The sequence below is a fragment of the Sprattus sprattus genome, assembly GCF_963457725.1.
Source record: "Sprattus sprattus genome assembly, chromosome: 11".
Lineage (NCBI taxonomy): Eukaryota > Metazoa > Chordata > Actinopteri > Clupeiformes > Clupeidae > Sprattus > Sprattus sprattus.
The window spans coordinates 11,954,161-11,974,791 of record NC_137909.1 but is presented as its reverse complement, the minus strand read 5'-3'; the positions used below and the strand labels follow the sequence as shown (position 1 = coordinate 11,974,791).

Genomic DNA, 20,631 nt, shown 5'->3' with positions numbered 1-20,631 from the left:
TGTCCTATCCTCGCCCCCAGTGCCACACACACACACACACACACACACACACACACACACACACACACACACACACACACACACACACACACACACACACACGAACAACCCCTTTCCTGGCACTGATGCCAAATATTTGGAGAGGACAGGCCTAAGGGCAGTTTCCAAATTAGCTGTGCTCTTAGTGTGAGCAGTGTAAGGCGTCCCAGCAGTACGGGTTTCATTTAGTGCCCAGTCATGTGGGCCTCCTCTGGCCCAGTCATGGTACTCCTCTCCATCAGGGCTTCATTTAGTGCCCAGTCATGGTACTCCTCTCCTTCAGGGCTTCATTTAGTGGCCAGTCATGTGGGCCTCCTCTGGCCCAGTCATGGTACTCCTCTCCATCAGGGCTTCATTTAGTGCCCAGTCATGGTACTCCTCTCCTTCAGGGCTTCATTTAGTGCCCAGTCATGGTACTCCTCTCCATCAGGGCTTCCACAGAGTGTGGCTTTCGCTCAGGGATCTCTGCTAACAAACACTAGTAACCTGTGGGTGTGGGTGTGTGTGTGAGTACCTGGCTGTTGGTGATTTATGGCGTGCCTATTTTGCTCTCAAATGTGTCAAGCCCAGTTTTCAAATCACAATTTGAATTATGCCTCAGTGGTCTGTATCTCCTACCTCACTTTTCTTCTGTCCAAAACATAAATCTGTCGTCAACACACACACATACACACACACACACACACATCCTCTCTCTGGTTCTCTCTTACACACATACCAGCCGTCTCTCTATCTCTCTGTCCATTCATCATTCTTTAACTCACATCTCTCTCTCTTCCTCACACACACACAAACACACACACCTCCTCACTCTGGTTCTCTCTAACACACATACCAGCCGTCTCTCTCCCTCTCTCTCTCTCTTTCTCTCTCTCTCTCCCTCGATCATTATTTCACTCACTCTCTCTCTCTCTCTCTTCCTCACACACACACACACACACACACACACACACACACCTGTCAATCTGGTGTGTGTGATCGAGCCACCTGCTTTGCAGAAGGAGCTGCTTGAACATTCAGGTCTGATGCTCCTCTGGCTGTGTTGGTCGTGTCTGTGTCTGCGTCTGCTTTAGAAACTCCTGTAAAGGCCTGCTGCATGACCACTCAGAGGACAGAAGAGATCAAACCATATCACCACATTTAGATTCAATTTATAGGAAATCTGTATTTGACTAATCTGTATGCCTCTCTCTTTCTCTCTCCTCCGCTCTGTCGCTCTCGCTCCTCTCTGTCTCGCTCTCCTCTCTCTCTCTCTTTCGATCTATCTCCCTCTCTCTCTCTCTATCTATCTATCTATCGATCTATCTCCCTCTCCTTCTCTCTCTCTCCCTCTCTGTAGTTCCTCTGTTCCTGCTCCAGCTGCCCAGGTGGTTCAGCAGGTGTTGGCGACGGCCAACCAGGCCAAACGGGTGAGAAGACGCCCTGTTCCTACACACACATATAAAAGCGCACACACACACACACACACACACACACACACAAACAAATTCACACTACCCACACCTTAACTTCACAACCATAGTGCCATTCTCTCCCCCACGCTGACACACACACACAGAGGCAATTTGACTTCAAACCTACTTACCACCCTGTTCTTCCTGGTCTTACCAACCAGTCAACCCTGACATGAGAACACACACAAACACACACACACACACAAAAACAAAACTGCAGTTGGTATGTGTGTGTGTTTTTGTCTTTGCTCGTCAGGCTGCTCCATCCTAAAACACAAAAGCGTGTTACCACGGTGATGTGACAGGCCTCAGCGCAGTGTGGGGTTCCAGCAGTAGGGTGATACATGTGCCAATCCCACGATGCTCTCTGAGCTGTTGTACACCCCTGCCAGACTCTGCCCGATCTCTGCTCTAAACGCACACCAGTCTGTGTGTTGTGGGTGCATGGTAGAGGCTGTTTACATTGCCTGTAGTCTATTTTCTCTGGGCTTCATAACGGGACGTTTTTACACACTTGAGGAATTGTTTTGTGGTTTAAACACACGTAAGGTCCAGTGTGTCCCAGACATAAACGATGGAGGGTGATTTACTCCTGGCAATATGACGTTTAAGTCCATAGGATATGTGTTCTCTATGCTCCTGAGTTTTAGATGTTGGCCTTTCCTCTGCAGTTTAGAAGGAAATGTTACTTCGTCGGTGGAAGTTATTCAGGCGAGAATCTTCCATCTTATCCCTAATGATTACACACACACACACACACACACACACACACACGGCTAACCTGACCTGCTGTCCTTCTGTCTGTGCAGAACCCTCCGCAGGGCCCTGTGAAGGTGACTGCTGCCCTGGCTGAGAGCTTGGCGCCCGCCCAGACTGGCTTTGTGTTTGGTGAGTAGCTGCTGCAGACAGTGTCATCTGAAAGAGGTGTGTGTGTGTGTGTGTGTGTGTGTGTGTGTGTGTGTGTGTGTGTGTGTGTGTGTGTGTGTGTGTGTGTGTGTGTGTGTGTGTGTGTGTGTGTGTGTGTGTGTGTGTGTGTGTGTGTGTGTGTGTGTGTGTGTGTGTGTGTGTGTGTGTGTGTGTGTGTGTGTGTGTGTGTGTGTGCGTTGAGTCTCTGTTAAACCTCTGTCCCTGCTACACACTAAAAACGCACACACACATATGCCTTTATCGCCTCTCTTTAATACCTGGGCCTGAGTCATTGCAGCTCTGTGTAATTATAGATAAATGAAGACCATACGTGAAGAATAATATTAACTGCTAAAATTCAGGAGCAGTTAATTGCTGATGTGACAGACTCAAATGCAGAGTGAATTCTGGGAAACGAATTGAGGAAATCTCTGTCTTTGTTAGACTGTGTTGGAAATTGCTGCACGGAGCGATATATAAAAGTGATAAGTGTTCATTAAATATCGACCAGGCCAGGCAGCGGGATCTTTATTTCCATGAAATGGACAGGATGGGGAAATGTTGACTTGCAGTGAATTTGATCCTTAGCCAGAACTTGCAGTGCTGGTCAGCTTTATACATGAGGCCAGACAGCCCACAGAGACGGTGTGTGTTTGTGTGTGTTTGTGTGTGTTTGTGTGTGTGTGTGTGTTTGCATGTCTCCTTGTGAGTGCGTGCAACCTTGTGCGTGTGTCTGGGGGGGGAGAGAGAATAAAAGTTCTCATTAAAAAAAGAAAGGTTCTCTTTAAAAAAAAAGAAAAGTTCTCATTAACTTTTCAAGATATGACTCCACACGGAGTGTGCTGTAGGTGATATGAAGGTCCTGGTTTGTAAGTCTTTTATCATAATCACAATCACTTTTACTGGCAAAGTATAATAACACACAAAAGGAATTTGTGACCATGAAGCAATTCAGACAATGCGCACATATTATTTACAAACCGTTCTCAATATACTACAATATATAGATTATATAGGGTGACCAGGGCCCTATTCTTCGTACCTCGCTAAGCAGGTTACCAGGATAAGATAACATAAGTCCGCCTTTTCGGTTCTTTGAAGCAACTCTGGCAAAATCACCATAGCTGGTTATTGCTCGTCGATGATTATTGTAGAAAAAGATTAAGGTGGACTCATGATTAGAAAAGAGAGAAACACAATTTCTTTTCACTGCTTCAATTTATTGAATTTCATATTAATAATACATTGAGTCATTTAGCAGACGCATTTATTCAAAGCGACTTACAAGGAAATGTAAAAAAAAACTTGGTAGGGATGCATACATAGATATCCCCCCCATACACAGCCCCATACACAGCTTCTTGTCTTGCTCTCGCAGCGGTGGCTGTGTTGGATTTTGCCATGATTATGGTCTTATATTCTTCATAGGCGTTCATGATCATCTCTTGCTCACCAATGGAGAATGAAAGAGGCTCTTTCTTTGAGTTTAGTAGCCATTGTAACGTTACAAAATCATGGTTTTGGTGATTGAGTGCTACTCCCTTTTAAAATAGGACGGGCACGTGCAATTGCCCTGATAAGTGAAGTCTGGTTCAAATGAACTAAATAGTTTGAGCGCGGATCAGCCTTGGAATAACAGAGATAACCTGTCCTCAATCATCCCGTTAATTTAAACTAGCTAATGGGACATTTGGTTGACTTAGTTGAACAACGTACGAAGAATACCCCCCTGTAATCCTGCTTTGAGTTGTACTGGCATAATCCTTATTCAGTTACATAGACATTATATGAAAGGTTTTCTCTCAGCGTTGGTAACGTCTATTTATTTATTAATTTTCTTTTACCATTCATTAGCCAGGCAAGACATGACAAGCAGAGTGTAAAAATGATCTGATGATAGAAGAGTAGCTATGGCATAGCAGATGAGACTGGTCAGCTATTTATACGGGTGGATGGCATGAGGAAAGCGACTGCTTCTGTGTCTGGTAATGGGTTCTGTTGCGCCTGCCGGCTGGAAGGAGTTGAAAAGGGGGGTCAAGGAGTTTCACTTTAGTGGGTGATTCATCGATGCCTTGACGTCAAATTTAGAGTATTTTTCTTGATAAGATTGTTTTGTTTTCTACATCAACTGCTTTTTCCCTTTGGTGCATTTGTTAAGAGACCACGTGCTCTGTGGGGGATTTCGTTTTATTGCAGAAGGCAGTTTATTTTTTGCAGTTAAGTGCAGTGCAATTAAGTCCAGTGCACTTAACTTATTTTTTTCCTCTAATGGAATTTACGTCTCTTGCAAATACATATTCCTACCAGTAGCTTCACCCTTAAGTACATCTTAAGATTAAAAAAAAACAGTTGAATGGTGTACAGCAGGTAAACTTGTAATTAGGAAAGAGTACCTAAGTCTACTTGTATAAAAAGAGGACCAAACTGCTCCTACAACCCCCAAAAAAGACACGTTGGATTGTAGGGGTGGGAATCTCTTGGCACCTCACAATTCGATTCGATTCCGAGGTCAATGATTTGATTTTAAATCGATTATCGATTTTAAATCGATTTTGTATTTTTTTTTAACACATCCATTAAAAGTTGAAATGCAATCTGCATCGATTATTGCATTGCTCATAGAAAGTCAAAATTGTGACAAGAAAAAGCTTTTTCTCTAATAAAGCAAATAGAGAAGGTAATTCATCTGTTGATTTTCTTTAATTATCAAACACAAAGTAGGAAGTGATTTTAGACTCTGAGTTGCAAACTCAAATTATTTAATAGTCGAAATGCATCGATAATCGTTTTATCGGTTTCAAATTGATAATCGATAATCAATCAATCATTGCATTTCAACATAAAATGGATGTGTAAAAAATGATTATCGATTATAAATTTCTAAACCGATAAAACGATTATCAATCCATTTCGACTTTTAAAACATTCGAGTTTGCTACTCAGAGTCTCTGCTACACTTCCTACTTTGTGTTTAAATCAACAGATGAATAACCTTCTCTATTTTTTATTAGAGAAAAAGCTTTTCCTTGTCACAATTTTGACTTTCTAGGAACAATCCAATAATCAATGCAGTTTGCATTTCAACATAAAATGGATGTGTAAAAAAAAAAAAAAAAAAAATCGATTATAAACTTTTCTGAATTGTTTTAGAGAGAATCGAGAAAAATCGAATAATGGATTTTTCCCCCACCCCTATTGGATTGTCACCCAATGTACCAGAATCTTTGACAATGGTCCCAGGTGTGAATGTCCTGGTCTGCTCCTCAGGTGTGTTTTGCACACAGCTAAGATGAAGTATTACTTGGTGGTATTGCCTGTGTGTTTATGCATCTGTGTGCTTGCCTGGTCCTCAGGTGCGGTGACCAAAGCAGACGTTCCAGCAGCAACGGCAGCCGCCAGTGCTTCAACAGCAGGAGGAGAACAGAACAGCAAGGCCTTCAGCTTCTCAGCAGGGTGAGTGTGTGTGTGTGTGTGTGTCTGTGTGTGTGTGTGTGTGTGTGTTTGTGTTTGTCTCTGATTGGCATACTGGGAAGTGGGGAGTAGGTGGTAATGCTAAAAGTACAGTACGAGTGACAGCAAATAGTTAATTTCAGTCTATATGTTTGTAAGTAATGTAATTATACCAGTTGAGGAAAGGCTTGAATAAAGAGTTTTGGTTCAAGTGTGTGTGTGTGAAGTCACTGGTTTCAATCGTTTATTAATTGTCCACAAATGCAGTAATCGTAAGCAGGCGTGTGTGTCTTTGCATCTGTGTCTGTGTGTCTATGCATCTAAAACTAAGGGTAAGACTAAACAGCAGATAATTGTACATTGCCTTTTGCATGAATGAGCAAAAGCAATTCCAAAATGTTCAAAAGAATGAGAAAAATTGATGTTAAAATTGCTGTTATGGGCACAAGCGACTAGAAGACGTGGAGGCTGAACAGTTTTGAGAATCTAGATTTTCTCTTATTATCTGAGAAATCAATGGAGGAAAAAATGGTAAAGGACCTCAATACTTGCTGTATACTATGCCTGTGTACAAAGGCAAAATAGAGTGATTAACTATAAATGAAATCTTTCATTGTGCCTTTTTTATTGCTTTGCAGAAGCCTGTTTAATGTGATCATGTACCAAACAACTAATCGGTGCTGATATTGTATTGTATCAGCTAAATGAGAGATGATAATACAGTACATGCTTTGAATTCCTTAGATATAGCTATGCTGCGTTCTAAGCATACTGGAAGGCATGCAGCAGATGATAGAATGCTCATGACAACCAAGAGACTGGACTTGACTTGGACTTGTGGCCAGATTTAGACTTTCTTAAACACCTGTGTGCGTGCGTGCGGCCTTGTGTGCGTGTATGTGTGTGTGTCCTTGTGTTCGTGTGTGTTTAGTCCTAATGCTAACTGATGCGCACTGGTGTTTCTGTGATAGGCCATCCTCGAGCTTCTCTTTCGCCTCCCTCAGCTCCAGCTCTGCGTCGGCGCCTCAAACAGGTGAGGGTTCTTCTCCACCATCTCAGAGAAACAGTGTTCCCAATCTGTAGCCAGGAGTTTGTTTTTGATGTTGACTTAACAGTCCCATGATGATTTTCCCTGCAGCAGTCCCATTTACCTTTGATAGTTTATTTCTTCGAAGACAAAATATCTCACAGCATGCGCCCAGCACTTACTGCAGGCTGACTTGTGTAGTGTGTCGTTTGACGTAGTGTTTTACCGGACGTTAACTCTGTTGGTTTGCCCGTGTTTCCCAGTAAAAGACGCCGGGTTGCCCAAGTTCTCCTTCGGCGGGAGCAGCAGCAAGTTATTTGGGGGCGCAGCTGACGAGACGGCCTCCATCTTCACCCCCAAGGCCAGCTCCCCGGCACTAGGGGGCAGCACCAACTCCCTCACCCCTCCCCCTGCCATGTCAGAGGAGCCGGTGAAGCTGACGTCCGCCGCCCCCTCCCTGAGAGGGGAGCCCCAGGCCTCCAAACCGGCCGTGGCAGCAGGGGGAGAGACACTGGGCAGTTTCTCCTGCCTCCGGGTGGGGCAGGGAGACGAGGAGGCCAAAGACCCCCCCAAGACCACCCCCAGCTTTAGCTTCGCTCAGTCCAGCAACGGGAAAGGCAACGGCGCCTTCGGCGTGGCCCAGTTCAGCTTTGGAATGCCTGCGGAGACGGCGGGCGGCTCCACGTCGGAAGGTACGGATGCTGCCCCAGATGGCGCCCCCTCCGCAGTCGTGTCGGTGCCCAGTGGCGTCTTCAAACCTCCAGAGTCCTCTCCAGCCCCCCCCTCCAAACCAGCGGTTTCCGTGACGCACCCCAACACGTTCAGCCTGCTGACGTCACCCCTGCCCCCCGACTCCACCACCGGCTCCAGTGAGAGCTCTGCCCCCTCCGAACCCAGCCCGCCTATGGAGGCCCCAGTGGCTCAGACAGCGCCAATCGTTGTACCCGTTATCCCCTCTCCGCTCCTGTCTGCGGAGGACAGTGTGACCCATGCAGCCGCAGAAAAGCCCCCCACTCCCCCCTCCCCTGCCCTGGTTGCCTCTCCCACCCCCCCTCCTGCATCTGTGACCCCCTCAGCGGAACCCGCCCCTGCCGCCTCAGTAGAAGTCCCCCCCGAGCCTGCCTCCACCTTTACTTCAACTCCAGCCCCAGAGGCAGCCCCAGCTGCTCCTGCTGCCCCCCCCTCCACCACCCCTACCCCACAGGAGCCCAGTGCCACAGCCACCCTGCCGCCCCCCTCAGACAAACCTGGGTCCATATTTGGCCAGCCACCGCCGGCATACCCGACCACCACTACGCCCGCTCCGGCAACAGCCAGCACCACCCTGGGTCTCACAGCTGCCCCTGCCATCACCCCCACCCCGACACCTGCTGCACCAGACACCACCACCTCTGTTTTCGGCCAGCCGGCTAACCCCCCCACCAGCACCCCTGCCCCTGCCCCCGCAACCGGCTTCGGCTCGGCCCCGGCAGGATTCGGGGCTGCAGTTCCCGCGGCCGCCGCTGCCTCCTCACCAGCCTCTGGTGCCGCGCCGACAGGCTTTGGGAAGTCTGTGTTCGGCCAGGTGGGGGCGTTTGGCCAGCCGTCTGCGGGCTCAGGCTCTGGCTCGGCCAGCAGCTTCAGTTTTGGTCAGTCCAGCTTCGGCAGCTCGCCTGGCTTCGGCCAGCCTGCCGCGTCCACCGACCCGGCGGTCTCCCCCTCGGGCGGCGGTCTGTTTGGGGCTGCCCCGGCGGCCGCCAGTGCCAGCTCCTTCTCGTTTGGTACCAGCGCAGCCGGCTCGGTCCCCAGCACCGGTGGCTCACTGTTCGGGCAGAGCGGCACACCTGCCTTCGGCCAGCAGAGCTCAGGTTTTGGCTCAGGGTTCGGCAGTAACACCACCACCACATCATCTACCGGATTCAGCTTTGGGCAACCCTCCGGTGAGTATCTGTATGGTGCACACAAACACACAGATACACAGAGGATCATATTTATATACAGTGGTGGCCAAAATTGTTAGAACACCTGACAGATCTGAGAATAATTAGCTTTTTTTTGCCTCCAAAACATGATTTAATTTCATAATGTTCATGAAACATGCAGATGGCTGTTCTGAGCACAAAAAAATATCAGATGAAGTGAGTCCTACTGTTTTTAACCACTTTTAACTTTAATAAGTGGTACGTCCACCTTTTGCAGCAATTACAGCAGCACATCTCTCTGGCATAGAGTCAATATATTTCTTGAGAACTTCAACACAAATGTTATCCCATGCCTTCTGCAACTCAAGCCAAAGGCTTTCCTTGGAATTTACAATAGATCTGTCGAGTTTATTTTCCAACTTGCCCCGAATTTGCTTGATGGGTTTGAAGTCCGGACTTTGATAGGGCCGGTCCATCATTATTAATGTTCCAGCAGATTCCTTGTCGCCAGTAGATCCGGCAATAGTTAAAATAATGTTTAGGGTCATTGTCCTCTTGGAAAATAAATCCAGGCTCAATAAGATGTCTCCAAGAAGGAACTCCGTGCCTCACCAGAATGTTGTGGTATACTTTTGTATCCATGATGCCATCAATTTAGCCAAAGTCACCTGTTCCTGAGGCTTAAATTGCACCCCACACTATAATACTACCCCCTCCTTGTTTAACTGTTGGCAAGAGACACTAATTTTTATATCTCTCCCCCTCACTTCGTGGAACATACACGCTTTGCTTGTTGCCAAACTATTAAAACCTGGACTCATCAGTACACAACACTTAAACCAATCTTTCTTTGTCCATTTCTTGTGTTCTTTTGCAAATTTCAGGCGTTACACTCAATTGTTCTCTTTCAGTAATGTTTCTTTGCTGCTATTCTGCCAAAAAGTCCTTCTTCTCCCAGTTTCCGAAGGACAGTTCTTGAAGACACTGTTGCACCATTAGTCATTGTGATGTTAATCTCGTCACACAGTTCTTGTAAAGTCTTTCTTCGGTCCTGAAGACTGAGAATTTTGAGATGCTTCACTTGTGTGTCTGAGAGTTTCTTTTTGAAACCTCTCCCCTTTCGGTTCTGGTGCCATGGTGGTCTAAAGTGTACTTTACAGTGCTTGGACTGCATCTCAAGTCCTTGGCTATGCGGCAGTAACTCCAGCCAGCATAAAAAAAGCCTTTATTCGAACCCGTTGCTCATTTGTTAGCTCCTTCTTCACCTTAGCCATGTTCAAAGAGCATCATGTGCTTCAAGACTGCTTATAGAGGCTTTGGATCTATACCATTTGGTGGTGTGGCCTCAGTGACAAAACCCTGATGTTACCAATCACTTAATGAGCAGGATAGGCCTTGTACATTCAAAAAAATCGCCGAGCTGTGTCCTAAGACTCTTGCATCACCATCCATTTAACCACAATAACACCTGACAATGATTACGCAAGTAATTTGGCTTCTTCTGTGCAGGAACATGATTGTGTGAAATTGACAGTGAAATAGGCCTAGCTTGTTTTTGTACGGAAAATGACCTAAATCTCATTATGATGGCTCTATTCTATGGTTTATAGAGCATAATGATGACTTTGTAGATATTTCATTAGTTTTTAGGGTATTTTAATGGCCAATTCAACAAAAACAACTGAAAACTCTTAGATATGTCTGGTGTTCTAATAATTTTGGCCACCACTGTATGTATATATATTCATTAGTAAATGAGGTCATTGACATTGTAAATAATTAAAAAAAAAGAAAGCACAGAGAGACTCGGCAACAAATACGGAAGTTAGCAGTTGCCCCATTAAACAGCTCATAAACAATGCCACATAAGCAACATAAATGTCTACATCCCCAAAATGTTGTTATTTTCGGTCCCCCTGTAAAAAAAAAACATCTTCACTGTTCTCCAAGGGGTTGAGTTTCTTCTCCACATCTATTTGGCGCTGGCACGTCCTGAAGTTTGTGTTTTAGTGGTTGACATGGAGAATAGAAGGTGTGAAAGACCTGTGTGTGTGTGCGTGTGCGTGTGCGTGTGCGTGTGCGTGTGAACACACCCCCACCCACCCCCACCCACCCCCCCACCCCCCCCGGCTCAGCCTCTGCTGCTGGTGCTACAGTGTCACCCTGGTGTCTGATGGCTTCTAAGGAGACACAGGGCAGTTGGTGAGGATCAGAACAGCTCTGGTTACCAGGGTGAGCCCGGTCTGAGACACTGAGAAGCCAGCCTTGCATACAAGCAGCGTGACTGCATTTAGAGCCGCATTAAACAAGGGCCTATCAGATACATTGCTCCGTATGGCCGCCCTAGTGTTAACCCTGTGACGATTTGGGGACATTATTCACTGTGGCTTTAGCTGGGTCCGCTGTCATAGGAAGGGTCTCAACGCTCGGCTACCTCCAGTAAAATTACCCTACGCTCAATGCTTTACATGAAAGCCATCATTAAAATCAACACAGTCACAGTTCTCCAACCATTATGCTCAAGGAAAGGAGATCACCAAAAGATTAGTGATGGGTAGTTTCATGTTACAGGGCTCTTTTTCCATTACAAGTATGCCACTAAGTGCAGTGTCACAACACACTGAACTACTTTCTGTTATCTTCCTGACTCTCATCCTCTGCCTGACCCACATTCTATGCGCCTACAACATATCAGTGTGCCATTACTCCTTGTCACTCAAAACGCTACACTAAAGTGGGTATTATAGTGACATTGGGGCGATAGGGGTAAGGAGGGATAATGGTTCGAGAGGTAGAGGAGTCGTTTAGTAATCAGAAAGTGTCAAAGTGTCCTTGAGCAAGACCACACCGGATGTTTAGGTTGGCAACTTAGATAGTAGCATCTGCTGTCGGTGGATGAATGGGTAGATGTCTGAGGCAGTAATCTGTAAAGCGCTTTGAGTGTTCTATGAGTAGAAAGGTGCTATGTAATGGAAGTCCATTTACATTGTTTTAAAGGGTTTAAAAGTGTCAGTTTAAAATGCGGATAAAATGTTGTATCCGTTTTGTTCGATGCGCCATTAAACGTGCAGCTCACTGAGTTTGGCACGTCCCTCGTCTTTAAGGTGGGGGCAGATGCGTCGATGTCTGTCTGCAGTGACAGGAGCCCCCTCCTAGTGCTGTGGAGTGCAGCAGCGCGTCAGTGGAGCAGGCTGTTGCTTCAGTCACACCAGATGCCAGCACTGTCCAACAGGCACAACACACTCCAATGCAGACCCAGACGCAGACGCAGACACAGACACAGACACAGACAAACTCCGATGTGGACGCACACATACTAAGACATGAACACTCACGTTCCAACACAGACAAACACACTCAGGCACACACTCACACTTAGACGTGGCCGTCCGTGTCGCCCGAAGGACGCCATTGGGATAGCCATCCATCATCACTGAGGGGGTAATTGAGCAGGGGAAATGCTCTGGATTCGGCCCAGTCCGTCTCACAGAGGACATAACGGCCGGCCTCTCATGGCTGGCCGTCCATTGCCTGGCCAGACATGAGACGTGAAAGGTCATGGAAACCGCATGATCAGCTGAACGAAGGAAAGTTCTAGACTGAACAGATGAATGTCACAAAAGCCAAATTAAATCTTTGGAGTAAAACATTTGTAAAACATCCATGTAAAACAACAAAGTCCAAGTTCGGAGCAGACCTTCAAAAAGTGAATTTATGATGCAACAGTTATACAAAAAAATGTAATGGCTGAAATTTGACTAGAAAGTGTGTTAAATGTGTGTTTCCAACTTGGGCATTGTTGAGACCTTTCTTTGTGGTGCAGCACCACAACTGAATAAGTTGTTTTGGGGGGGAAGTGGATTCAAACCCCTCCAGTCCAACGTACACGTGAGCCCTTAGTGAGTATGTGCTGCTTAGGGTCTCTTCCTGTTAGCAGGGAGTTTCTCCTTGCCCCTGTCGCTTTTTTTTTTTTCAAGGGGGTACAGGCCCTGGGCTCTGTAAAGCGCCTTGAGACAGTTGTATTGTTTTCGTGCTTTATAAATAAAATTGAATTGAATATTTGTTGAATATGGATGTGCGAGACTGTAGTATGTTAGGCATGCCGGCCATCCCCGCAATGTGCCTGTACCTTACATGTAGACGGCGGCCGGGTCATGCCGATCACCTGTGTTGGTGTCTTGGGTGACCCTTGTGGAAGTTGTGGTATGTGCATGCCCCATAAGTGTCAGTCACTGCTCTTCAAGTATGCAAGCGTCTCAGCTGGTATGGCGGTATGTAGGCTGCGTCCTCCTTCTGTTGCTCACAGGCCATAAGATCGGGTAGAGAGAGTATTTCTGGTGAAGCTGTGGTATGTGCACATTTCGGCAGTCATTGATCAGCAGCAGTGGTATGCATATGCCTCTTATATATCAGATGCTGATCGCTAACGTGTAGGGATGGGTATTGAGAACCAAAACTAAATTGGTACCGCATCATGACTGGTCAGTAGCGAAGTATTGATAAGCTGCTGGACAAACGCTGCTTTCGGTGTTTGTGTCACACTGATTCACTCTAACATTGCTGCCATTTTTGTTTTTGGTGCTAGATTGGTCAGTGGAAGGGACACTGCTCCGTGTGGTGAAATAAGTATCGCTATCGATAAGCAGTATAGGTATTGCTATCGATCTCTGGTAAGCCTACAAAATGTATGTCTGCATGGTTCTTGCGTAGCAGTCATTAAGTGACTTTGAGGAAGTGGTGATCATGTGTATGTTTCTAATTGCTCACTGGTCATTATCTGGTGATGTTGTAACTTGTGCACTGGTGGGCTTGAGGAAGCGGTCATATGTGTGTGCTGTGCTCGTTACTAGTTACTAGTTACTATGTCGCTCACTAGTTTGAGGACCTCTACTGTAGTTGTGATATGTGCGTGTTCCTTGTCCATCAGTCACTGATCAGCACTGACTGACTCTGGTGGCCTTGAGGAAGTGGTGGTATGTGACCCCAGGTCAACAGGTGGGTGAGGGGGGGGGGGGTCTGGTGGGGGCTGAGTCTGGACGGCAGCTGGGGGCTTTCCCAGGCCCGGCCAGAGGGTTGGGCCCCAGGGCGTGGTGCTGGGGAGCTCCCTGAGACCCCTTTCCCAGAGATTCCCAAAATTCCACAGGGCTGCCATGTTGGGCTGGGTGGGCCGCTGCAAGAAGGACAGCTGATCTGGTTCTCCCGTTCATGCTGTCCTGAGAGAGTGCAAGCTCCTCAATTCTTCCTGTTGTCTGTCACACTCTCACCGATGGCAACGGACTGGGACATCTCTGTGTCAGATTGAGGCCAGATCCATGCTATATTTCATATATTTTGTTCCTTCAGCATGATCCAGCATGATTAGCTGGCTGTTTTGGAGGGCCAGTCTGTCATGTGGATGAATTTATCATAAACCCACTAAAGAGCCCTTTTCAACACTCAACATGACCTGAGATAGATTATTGTGTCAATCAAAATGTTCAATCACTTGCTACCCAAGTAACTATAGTCCCAGCCCAGTGTACTATCACCCCATTGGCCTTTAAGATTCATGCGCCTGACTGATGTGTTGTTACTGGGTGTGGTGTGACTGTCTGGATAAAGGGGGAAGTCGAGGGGTTAACTGCATTAGTGCTCGTCTGCCACAGGCAGCCTTTACTGCATTAGGATGAGACTAATTAAAGGAAATGGACAGGGTCATGACGAGCGCGACCACTGGTCACTGTGTAATTTGCTCCTCTGTCCGCATGGAGCAGATTGGACGTGAATTAAATTACATCTCTCCATGGTCCCCGACCGCCGGGGCCAGCACATAATAAGCTCTGTCTTTCTTTCTTTGCCCTTTTTCTCCTTCCCTGTCCCTCTTTCTCTGTATTTCAAGAATTCCCTCTCTCTTTCCTCTCTCTCTCTCTCTCTCTCTCTCTCTCTCTCTCTCTCTCTCTCTCTCTCTCTCTACTTCCTGCATTTCATTCCCTCTCACTCTCACCCTTCCCTCCCCCTCCCTCTAACTCTTTCTCTCTTTCCCTCACTATCACCCTTCTCTCCCTCTCCTTCTTTCTTTCGGTCTCTCTACCTCCCTTGTTCCTCCCTCCCTCTCTGTCTTTAATAAGATCTCTCCATCAGTGTGAGTTGTGAACGGGTAACCTTGCTGAGTTGAGGAGTGAGTGAGTCTGGTGGGACCCCTTGTATGTCTGATCAAAGCTGCATTAGCTCCCTTGTTAAAGTCTGATGTGCTTTAGTGCCTTTTAACGCCTCCGAGCCGCTGCTATCTCTTAAGGGCAGACAAGGGGGCACGCAGGCATTCCATCGGCACAGAAGGCACCCTATGAATTTGTCCCTCCTAGCCAGGTTTAACTCCGGTTCTCTTCCCTCTCTTTCACCTCTATCTCCTACCCTTTTCCTCATCTTATATCTTGCCCCCTCCCCCCCTCCTTTTTCTACCGTTATGCTTTTCTCCCTGGCTGACCTAATGCAGATGCAGACGTCCCCCCCCCCCCTTCCAGCCGGGTTTGGCTCAAGGTTATTAATATTTTCCTGTTTAACTATAGGTTTTCTTCCATGGGTTGGGTCCTTTGGGCCGAGACCTTTGTCTCGACATAGTGCTTGTCTTGACATAGTGCTCATTCTGAATGCTGCCAGATGAGTAAACACAATTGACTGGCAGAGAAAGTGAAGGCGAGGAGAGTGGGTAAAGGAGATGAGACTAATGAGGATTGGAGAGAATAGCAAGCACCGTGATTGATTAAAGGAAGCCATCAAAGCTCATTACCAAACACGCCATCGTATCAAGTGCCGATCGGATCAAACCCTTCCACTCATGTCTCCCTGTGCGTGTGTGTGCATGAATGTCTGTGTGCGTGTGTGTGCGTGTCTGTGTGTGTGTGTGTGTGTGTGTGTGTGTGTGTGTGTGTGTGTGTGTGTGTGTGTGTGTAGAAGGGGATAAAACCCCACTCATCATATTTGGCTCTGAAGGGCAGCAACGGGTTAAGCTCTCCTTCTCGTGTGTGCAGTGTCACAGCCTATGACTATGTGTCGTGAGCGTGGCTTATTTCAAAAGATGTTACTGCTAATAATAGAAAAAAAGCCCCCCCATTTCCAGACATCCCGTCAATATCAAGACTGTCACCTTGCTGTCAGAACAGGTCTATCAGAAGAGGCGGTAGGCCAGGCAGCTGTCCAGCTATCTCAGCCTCTGCCAGAGTTCTCCTCTAAAGCCCTGCTGTTATCACTTAGCGCCGTTATCACAGTCTAGACTGGCATTAACCGTTAGCGCCAGGCTAATACCATTTATTTTACCCGGCATTCATCGCTAGCACCCAGCCAATATCATCACTTTAAACAGACATCAGTTGGTAGCGCCTGGCCAGTACTATTACTCTAAACAGGCATCACCTGTAAGTGCTCAGCTCATCCCATCACTCTAAACAGGCATTGCCCATTAGTGCCAAGACAGAAGGGCATCGATCCCAAACATTATTTATTGAATCTCTTTGGCAAGAATAAGCCATGGTCATTGATCACTCTAAACGGGAATAAACCACCATCACTTTACTGTAAGCAGGAATCAACCAGCATCACTAACACACGACTAACATAACTCTACTTTTAAGCAAGAACCACCATTACTTTACTGTAAATGAGAGTCAACCTTGGCCATCACTTCACTTTAAACAGTATCCTGATCAAGCACAATCATTGCTTCTAAATGGGCATGGATCCCCATCACTTGATCCTGTAACAGGCATCAACCAACTATGGTCATTTTAAAGCAGCATTAAGGAGTTTTTGTTGGAAGCTAACTGTCTAAAAGGCACACAGAAACCCTTGCCAACATCACCAACAGACCAGTTGGCGCTGGTAAAAGCATGGTAACTTTTTTGCAAAATTGTTGGCAGTGTTAAACTGTGAAAGCTTTACTTACATCTTTGCGTGGTGTTCCAGCCTGCAACACAGAACTACAAAGTGAATATCCTGGATGACCATTGTGAATGCCTCATGTGTTAATCTGTCCTTCATATGACCATATACCATCAGAAAATAGACTAGTTCTGCATCTAGTATAACTAGTTCCCTATAAAAAAAACTTGTTCCCTTTAAAAACATATGTCAGAAAGTGGCAATTGTTGCACAGCGTTACATTACTGTAGACGGGCATCAGTGCCTCTTATCAGTCAGTGTTAATGGCAGGGCTTGAGACCTACTTTTTGCCTTAGGAGCACTGTGCTCCTAACCCAGAAGAATTGGGAGCACCAGCAAATATCTAGTCGCACCACTATAAAATGCGTGCTGGAAAACCGTTATTCTGTCACTTCCGGGTTTACAAAATACCTTAAAGTCCTCAGAGTGACGGTCGTTTTTCAAGGTAGCAGGTTGCTGCCTTGAAGCTGCCTATTACCTAAAAATATGTGCGCCAGCTCCCTCCGGCAACTGCAAATTGTAAACAAAGATGACGGACCACACTCCGTTTACAGATGTGTTGTGTTTTTTTTTAAGTTACCAAGAAATAGACACTGTACTATCTGAAAACACGTTATTGTAACCAGCAATAATGGTTGACGTGATTTGTGAGGCGTCAGTCAGCCAACTTTCTAACACAAGGACATTAGCCTAACGTTCTTTCAGCTTACCAACGTTACATGTTATAGTACCTGCTATCTTAAAAGACCGCTCGAATTGACCCGTGAAAATATCTGGCGTAAGACATCTTCTTAGCCAGACATCAGGGTAGTAAGATGGCTATCTTACTTTTAAGAGTTAGGGCAAGAGATGTAAACCGAGAACAAATCATATGCACAGAGTGTGTTATGCACAGAGTTGTGTCTGCGCCGCATAGCAATACAACTAACTTGTTCAACCACCTGAGATTTCACCACAAACCACAGTATGATGAATACATTAAGGCTGAAGCTAACGTTACCTCACTGAATCAACGTCCATCTCCAACGTCAACCCAGAAAACCATAATAGCGACCCTGCATAGTGCGACAGGGTATTAATCCCAAATGTATTTATATTTTGCTTCAGGTGGATAGGAACAGTATACGTTTTATTTTGATGCAAAGATTTGTGCATCTAGGCGCAGGCCTTAAATTTTTTTTTTCAAATCAAGTCGCACGGCCAAAATTCCAGTCGCATATGCGACCAGATCAGTCGCAGTCACGAGCCCTTGTTAATGGGCATCTACCATGAGGGCGCCCTGCCCCACTCACACGCTTCACCCGGCCACTGTGACTGGCACACAACCCACTCACACATTCTTTCCCGATTTGGCGATGTAATGCTTGTGTGTGTGTGTTTCTAAGCATTCTCTCCAGACCCTATTTGTGGAAGAGACAGAAATGTGTGAATGCTTCATCAGGGAGCAGTGTTCCCATGAGCCTTCAGTGCAAACAGTGTGACACCTTGTCATGGCCTCTTAAGTGATTTCAGTGGCGGGGACGCTGTGAGCCAGCCGCTATGCTCTTAGACATCACTACATGCTATATAGTTGAGATTTATGTGTGTGTGTGGGTGTGTGTGTGTGTCTGCGTGTGGGCATTTGTCTCCGTACCTGCCATGGAATTGATCCGTGCGTGTGTGTGTTTGTCTCTCTCTGTGTGTGTGTGTGTGTGTGTGTGTGTGTGTGTGTGTGTGTGTGTGTGTGTGTGTGTGTGTGTGTGTGTGTGTGTGTGTGTGTGTGTGTGTGTGTGTGTGTGTGTGTGTGTGTGTGTGTGTGTGTGTGTGTGTGTGTGTGTGTGTGTGTGTGTGTGTGTGCGTATGGGCATTTGTCTTGGTATCTGCCTTACAGTTGTTGTTTGTCACAGTGTGTGTGTGTGTGTGTGTGTGGGGGCATGTGTCTCAGCACCTTTCATGATGTTGTTCTTTGTGCGAGGGGCATTTGTCTCAGTACCAGGGACCGCCAGAAAGACAGTCTGAGCCTCTGCGAAGTCAGTGCGTCATGGTGAGCGTGAAGTGTGTGTGTGTGTGTGTGTGTCTCTCTCTTTGTGCGTGCAGAGCCAGGCATATTGTGTATTCATGCCCAAGTGTGTGTGTGTCTGTGTTTAAATGTGTATGCAGGTATTCGTTCTGTCCTCTGAGGCACTTATTCCTCAGTAGTAAAACAACACCCCCAGAGCACTCCACACACACACACACACACACACACACCCACACACACACACACACACCCACACACTCTCTATCTCAGAGACCTTATTTCTCAGTTTGATCCTGATTTAATGTTTAGGTGTTGGTTGTTTATTCTCTCTGTGATGCTCAATCTAAACCATACAGGATTTCAATTTATTCCTAATCCATTTGAGAGAAGGGTTCACTGAGAACAGTACCATACCCTTTACGGAGCGTTGTTTCATATAAGACATGAAAATGGGGACACACTCTGAAAACAGATCAGAGCTCAGAGTTGGGGAAGATGTCTGTCGTTTCTCTGCGTACATGATCAAAGCAATCCTTGTAGTCATCCCCCAAGCCTTTGTCCTGATGTAAAGAGCTGATGTTGACTTTGACAGGTGGCGCATTTGGACAAGACTCCGTTCCCTTTGTGTCCTTTGTGTCCTGAGCCCTTATTTTGTCTCTCCCACAGCTTTTGGCAGCACACCCACCTCCTCAGTGTTTGGCCAGCAGCCCAGCGGCGGCAGCATATTCGGACAGGTAAGGTGATCGCAAAATTGAACGGGACAAAAAAAAAAGCAAAGGGGGGAAAGAAAGGCAAGTCTGTACTAGTGTTATTTCACACCCTAGCCAAGGCTGCTGCAGACACACTCGCAAACAGAAGTGACAGGCCTGTATTTGCGCTCTGTCATTTGCGAAGCCCGGCTGTGTGTGTGTAGAGCCTAGAGCAGAGCGAGGAAAATGAAGTGTCAGATGTGTCCACCCATCAGCGCAGAGGCGCGCCTCTCCTGAAGGCTCGGCTGATGAGGTGTCCTGCCTCCAGAGACGAGTGTAGGATGGGAACCGAGCATCTGTGTCCAGGTGGAGAGACTGATAACCCAATCGAAAGGCCGAGGGGGCCCCTCAGACCAGCTCAGAGTCAAGGGATGTCACACCTGAGAGACAGAGGGAAAACCTAGAGTCAGATTCTAGAACAAGACATGGACAAAACCCTGAAGACTCAACAGTCTAGAATGACAAAGATGAACCTTTGGAGGCAGGTTCTAGAATGACACATGAACAGAAGTCCTCAAGGCAGGTTCTAAAATGAGACATGGACAAAAATCCAAGACAGGTTCTAGAATGAGACATGGACTGGAACCCTGTAGGCAGGTTCTAAGGCAATAAACAAAGAGGACCTCTGGAGGCAGGTTCTTGAATGAGACAGTCATAGTTCAAGTACAACACTGAGAACCCTTTGAAGCATATTCTTGAATGGGACATGACCAAGTTCTAAGACAATAAACAGAGAACCTCTGGAGGTATTTTTTCACCACACAGTGAGAAAAGAAGAATGACTCCAGTCACTGGAATAGCAGCCATTACCCAGAAGGGTTTCCAGCTGTTGTGCTAAGTTCAGGTTGTCTTGAGAAAGAGGCGTCTCACTGAGACTGAGGAGACGGCACGACCTGTAGTCTCTCTTATCCCAGCTGGAGAACATCAGCACTGTCATACTCTATACTCGTCCTGTGTCTGTCTGTGTCAGCCCTTTCTCTCTCTGTCTCCATCTTTCTCTCTCTTACTCCCTCATTCTTTATTTCAGCTGACTTTATTCTTACGTTGTCTGACATTGTGTCCACCTCACTAGACCAGTACATAAAAATGCTTTTTAACCGGTCGTGCCACTTTGTCTTCTGAAATCTTTTTTATGTATTTCCTCTGTGTCAGAGACTCACGTCTTCTTTCCAAGAGAGCTGATTTATTAAAG

The 20,631-nt window shown here is 46.5% G+C and overlaps 1 protein-coding gene across 1 annotated transcript in view; it reads left to right on the top strand.

The window, feature by feature from the left end:
• Window positions 1-20,631, top strand: part of nup214 (nucleoporin 214) — an 85,284-nt gene that overhangs the window by 38,503 nt on the left and 26,150 nt on the right. Inside the window, exons 25-30 of the mRNA XM_080847404.1 lie at window positions 1,379-1,448; window positions 2,303-2,381; window positions 5,753-5,852; window positions 6,821-6,882; window positions 7,140-8,795; window positions 19,357-19,424. Of these exons, the coding sequence (XP_080703530.1) occupies window positions 1,379-1,448; window positions 2,303-2,381; window positions 5,753-5,852; window positions 6,821-6,882; window positions 7,140-8,795; window positions 19,357-19,424 (2,035 nt within the window). The remainder of the gene's footprint in view (window positions 1-1,378; window positions 1,449-2,302; window positions 2,382-5,752; window positions 5,853-6,820; window positions 6,883-7,139; window positions 8,796-19,356; window positions 19,425-20,631) is intronic.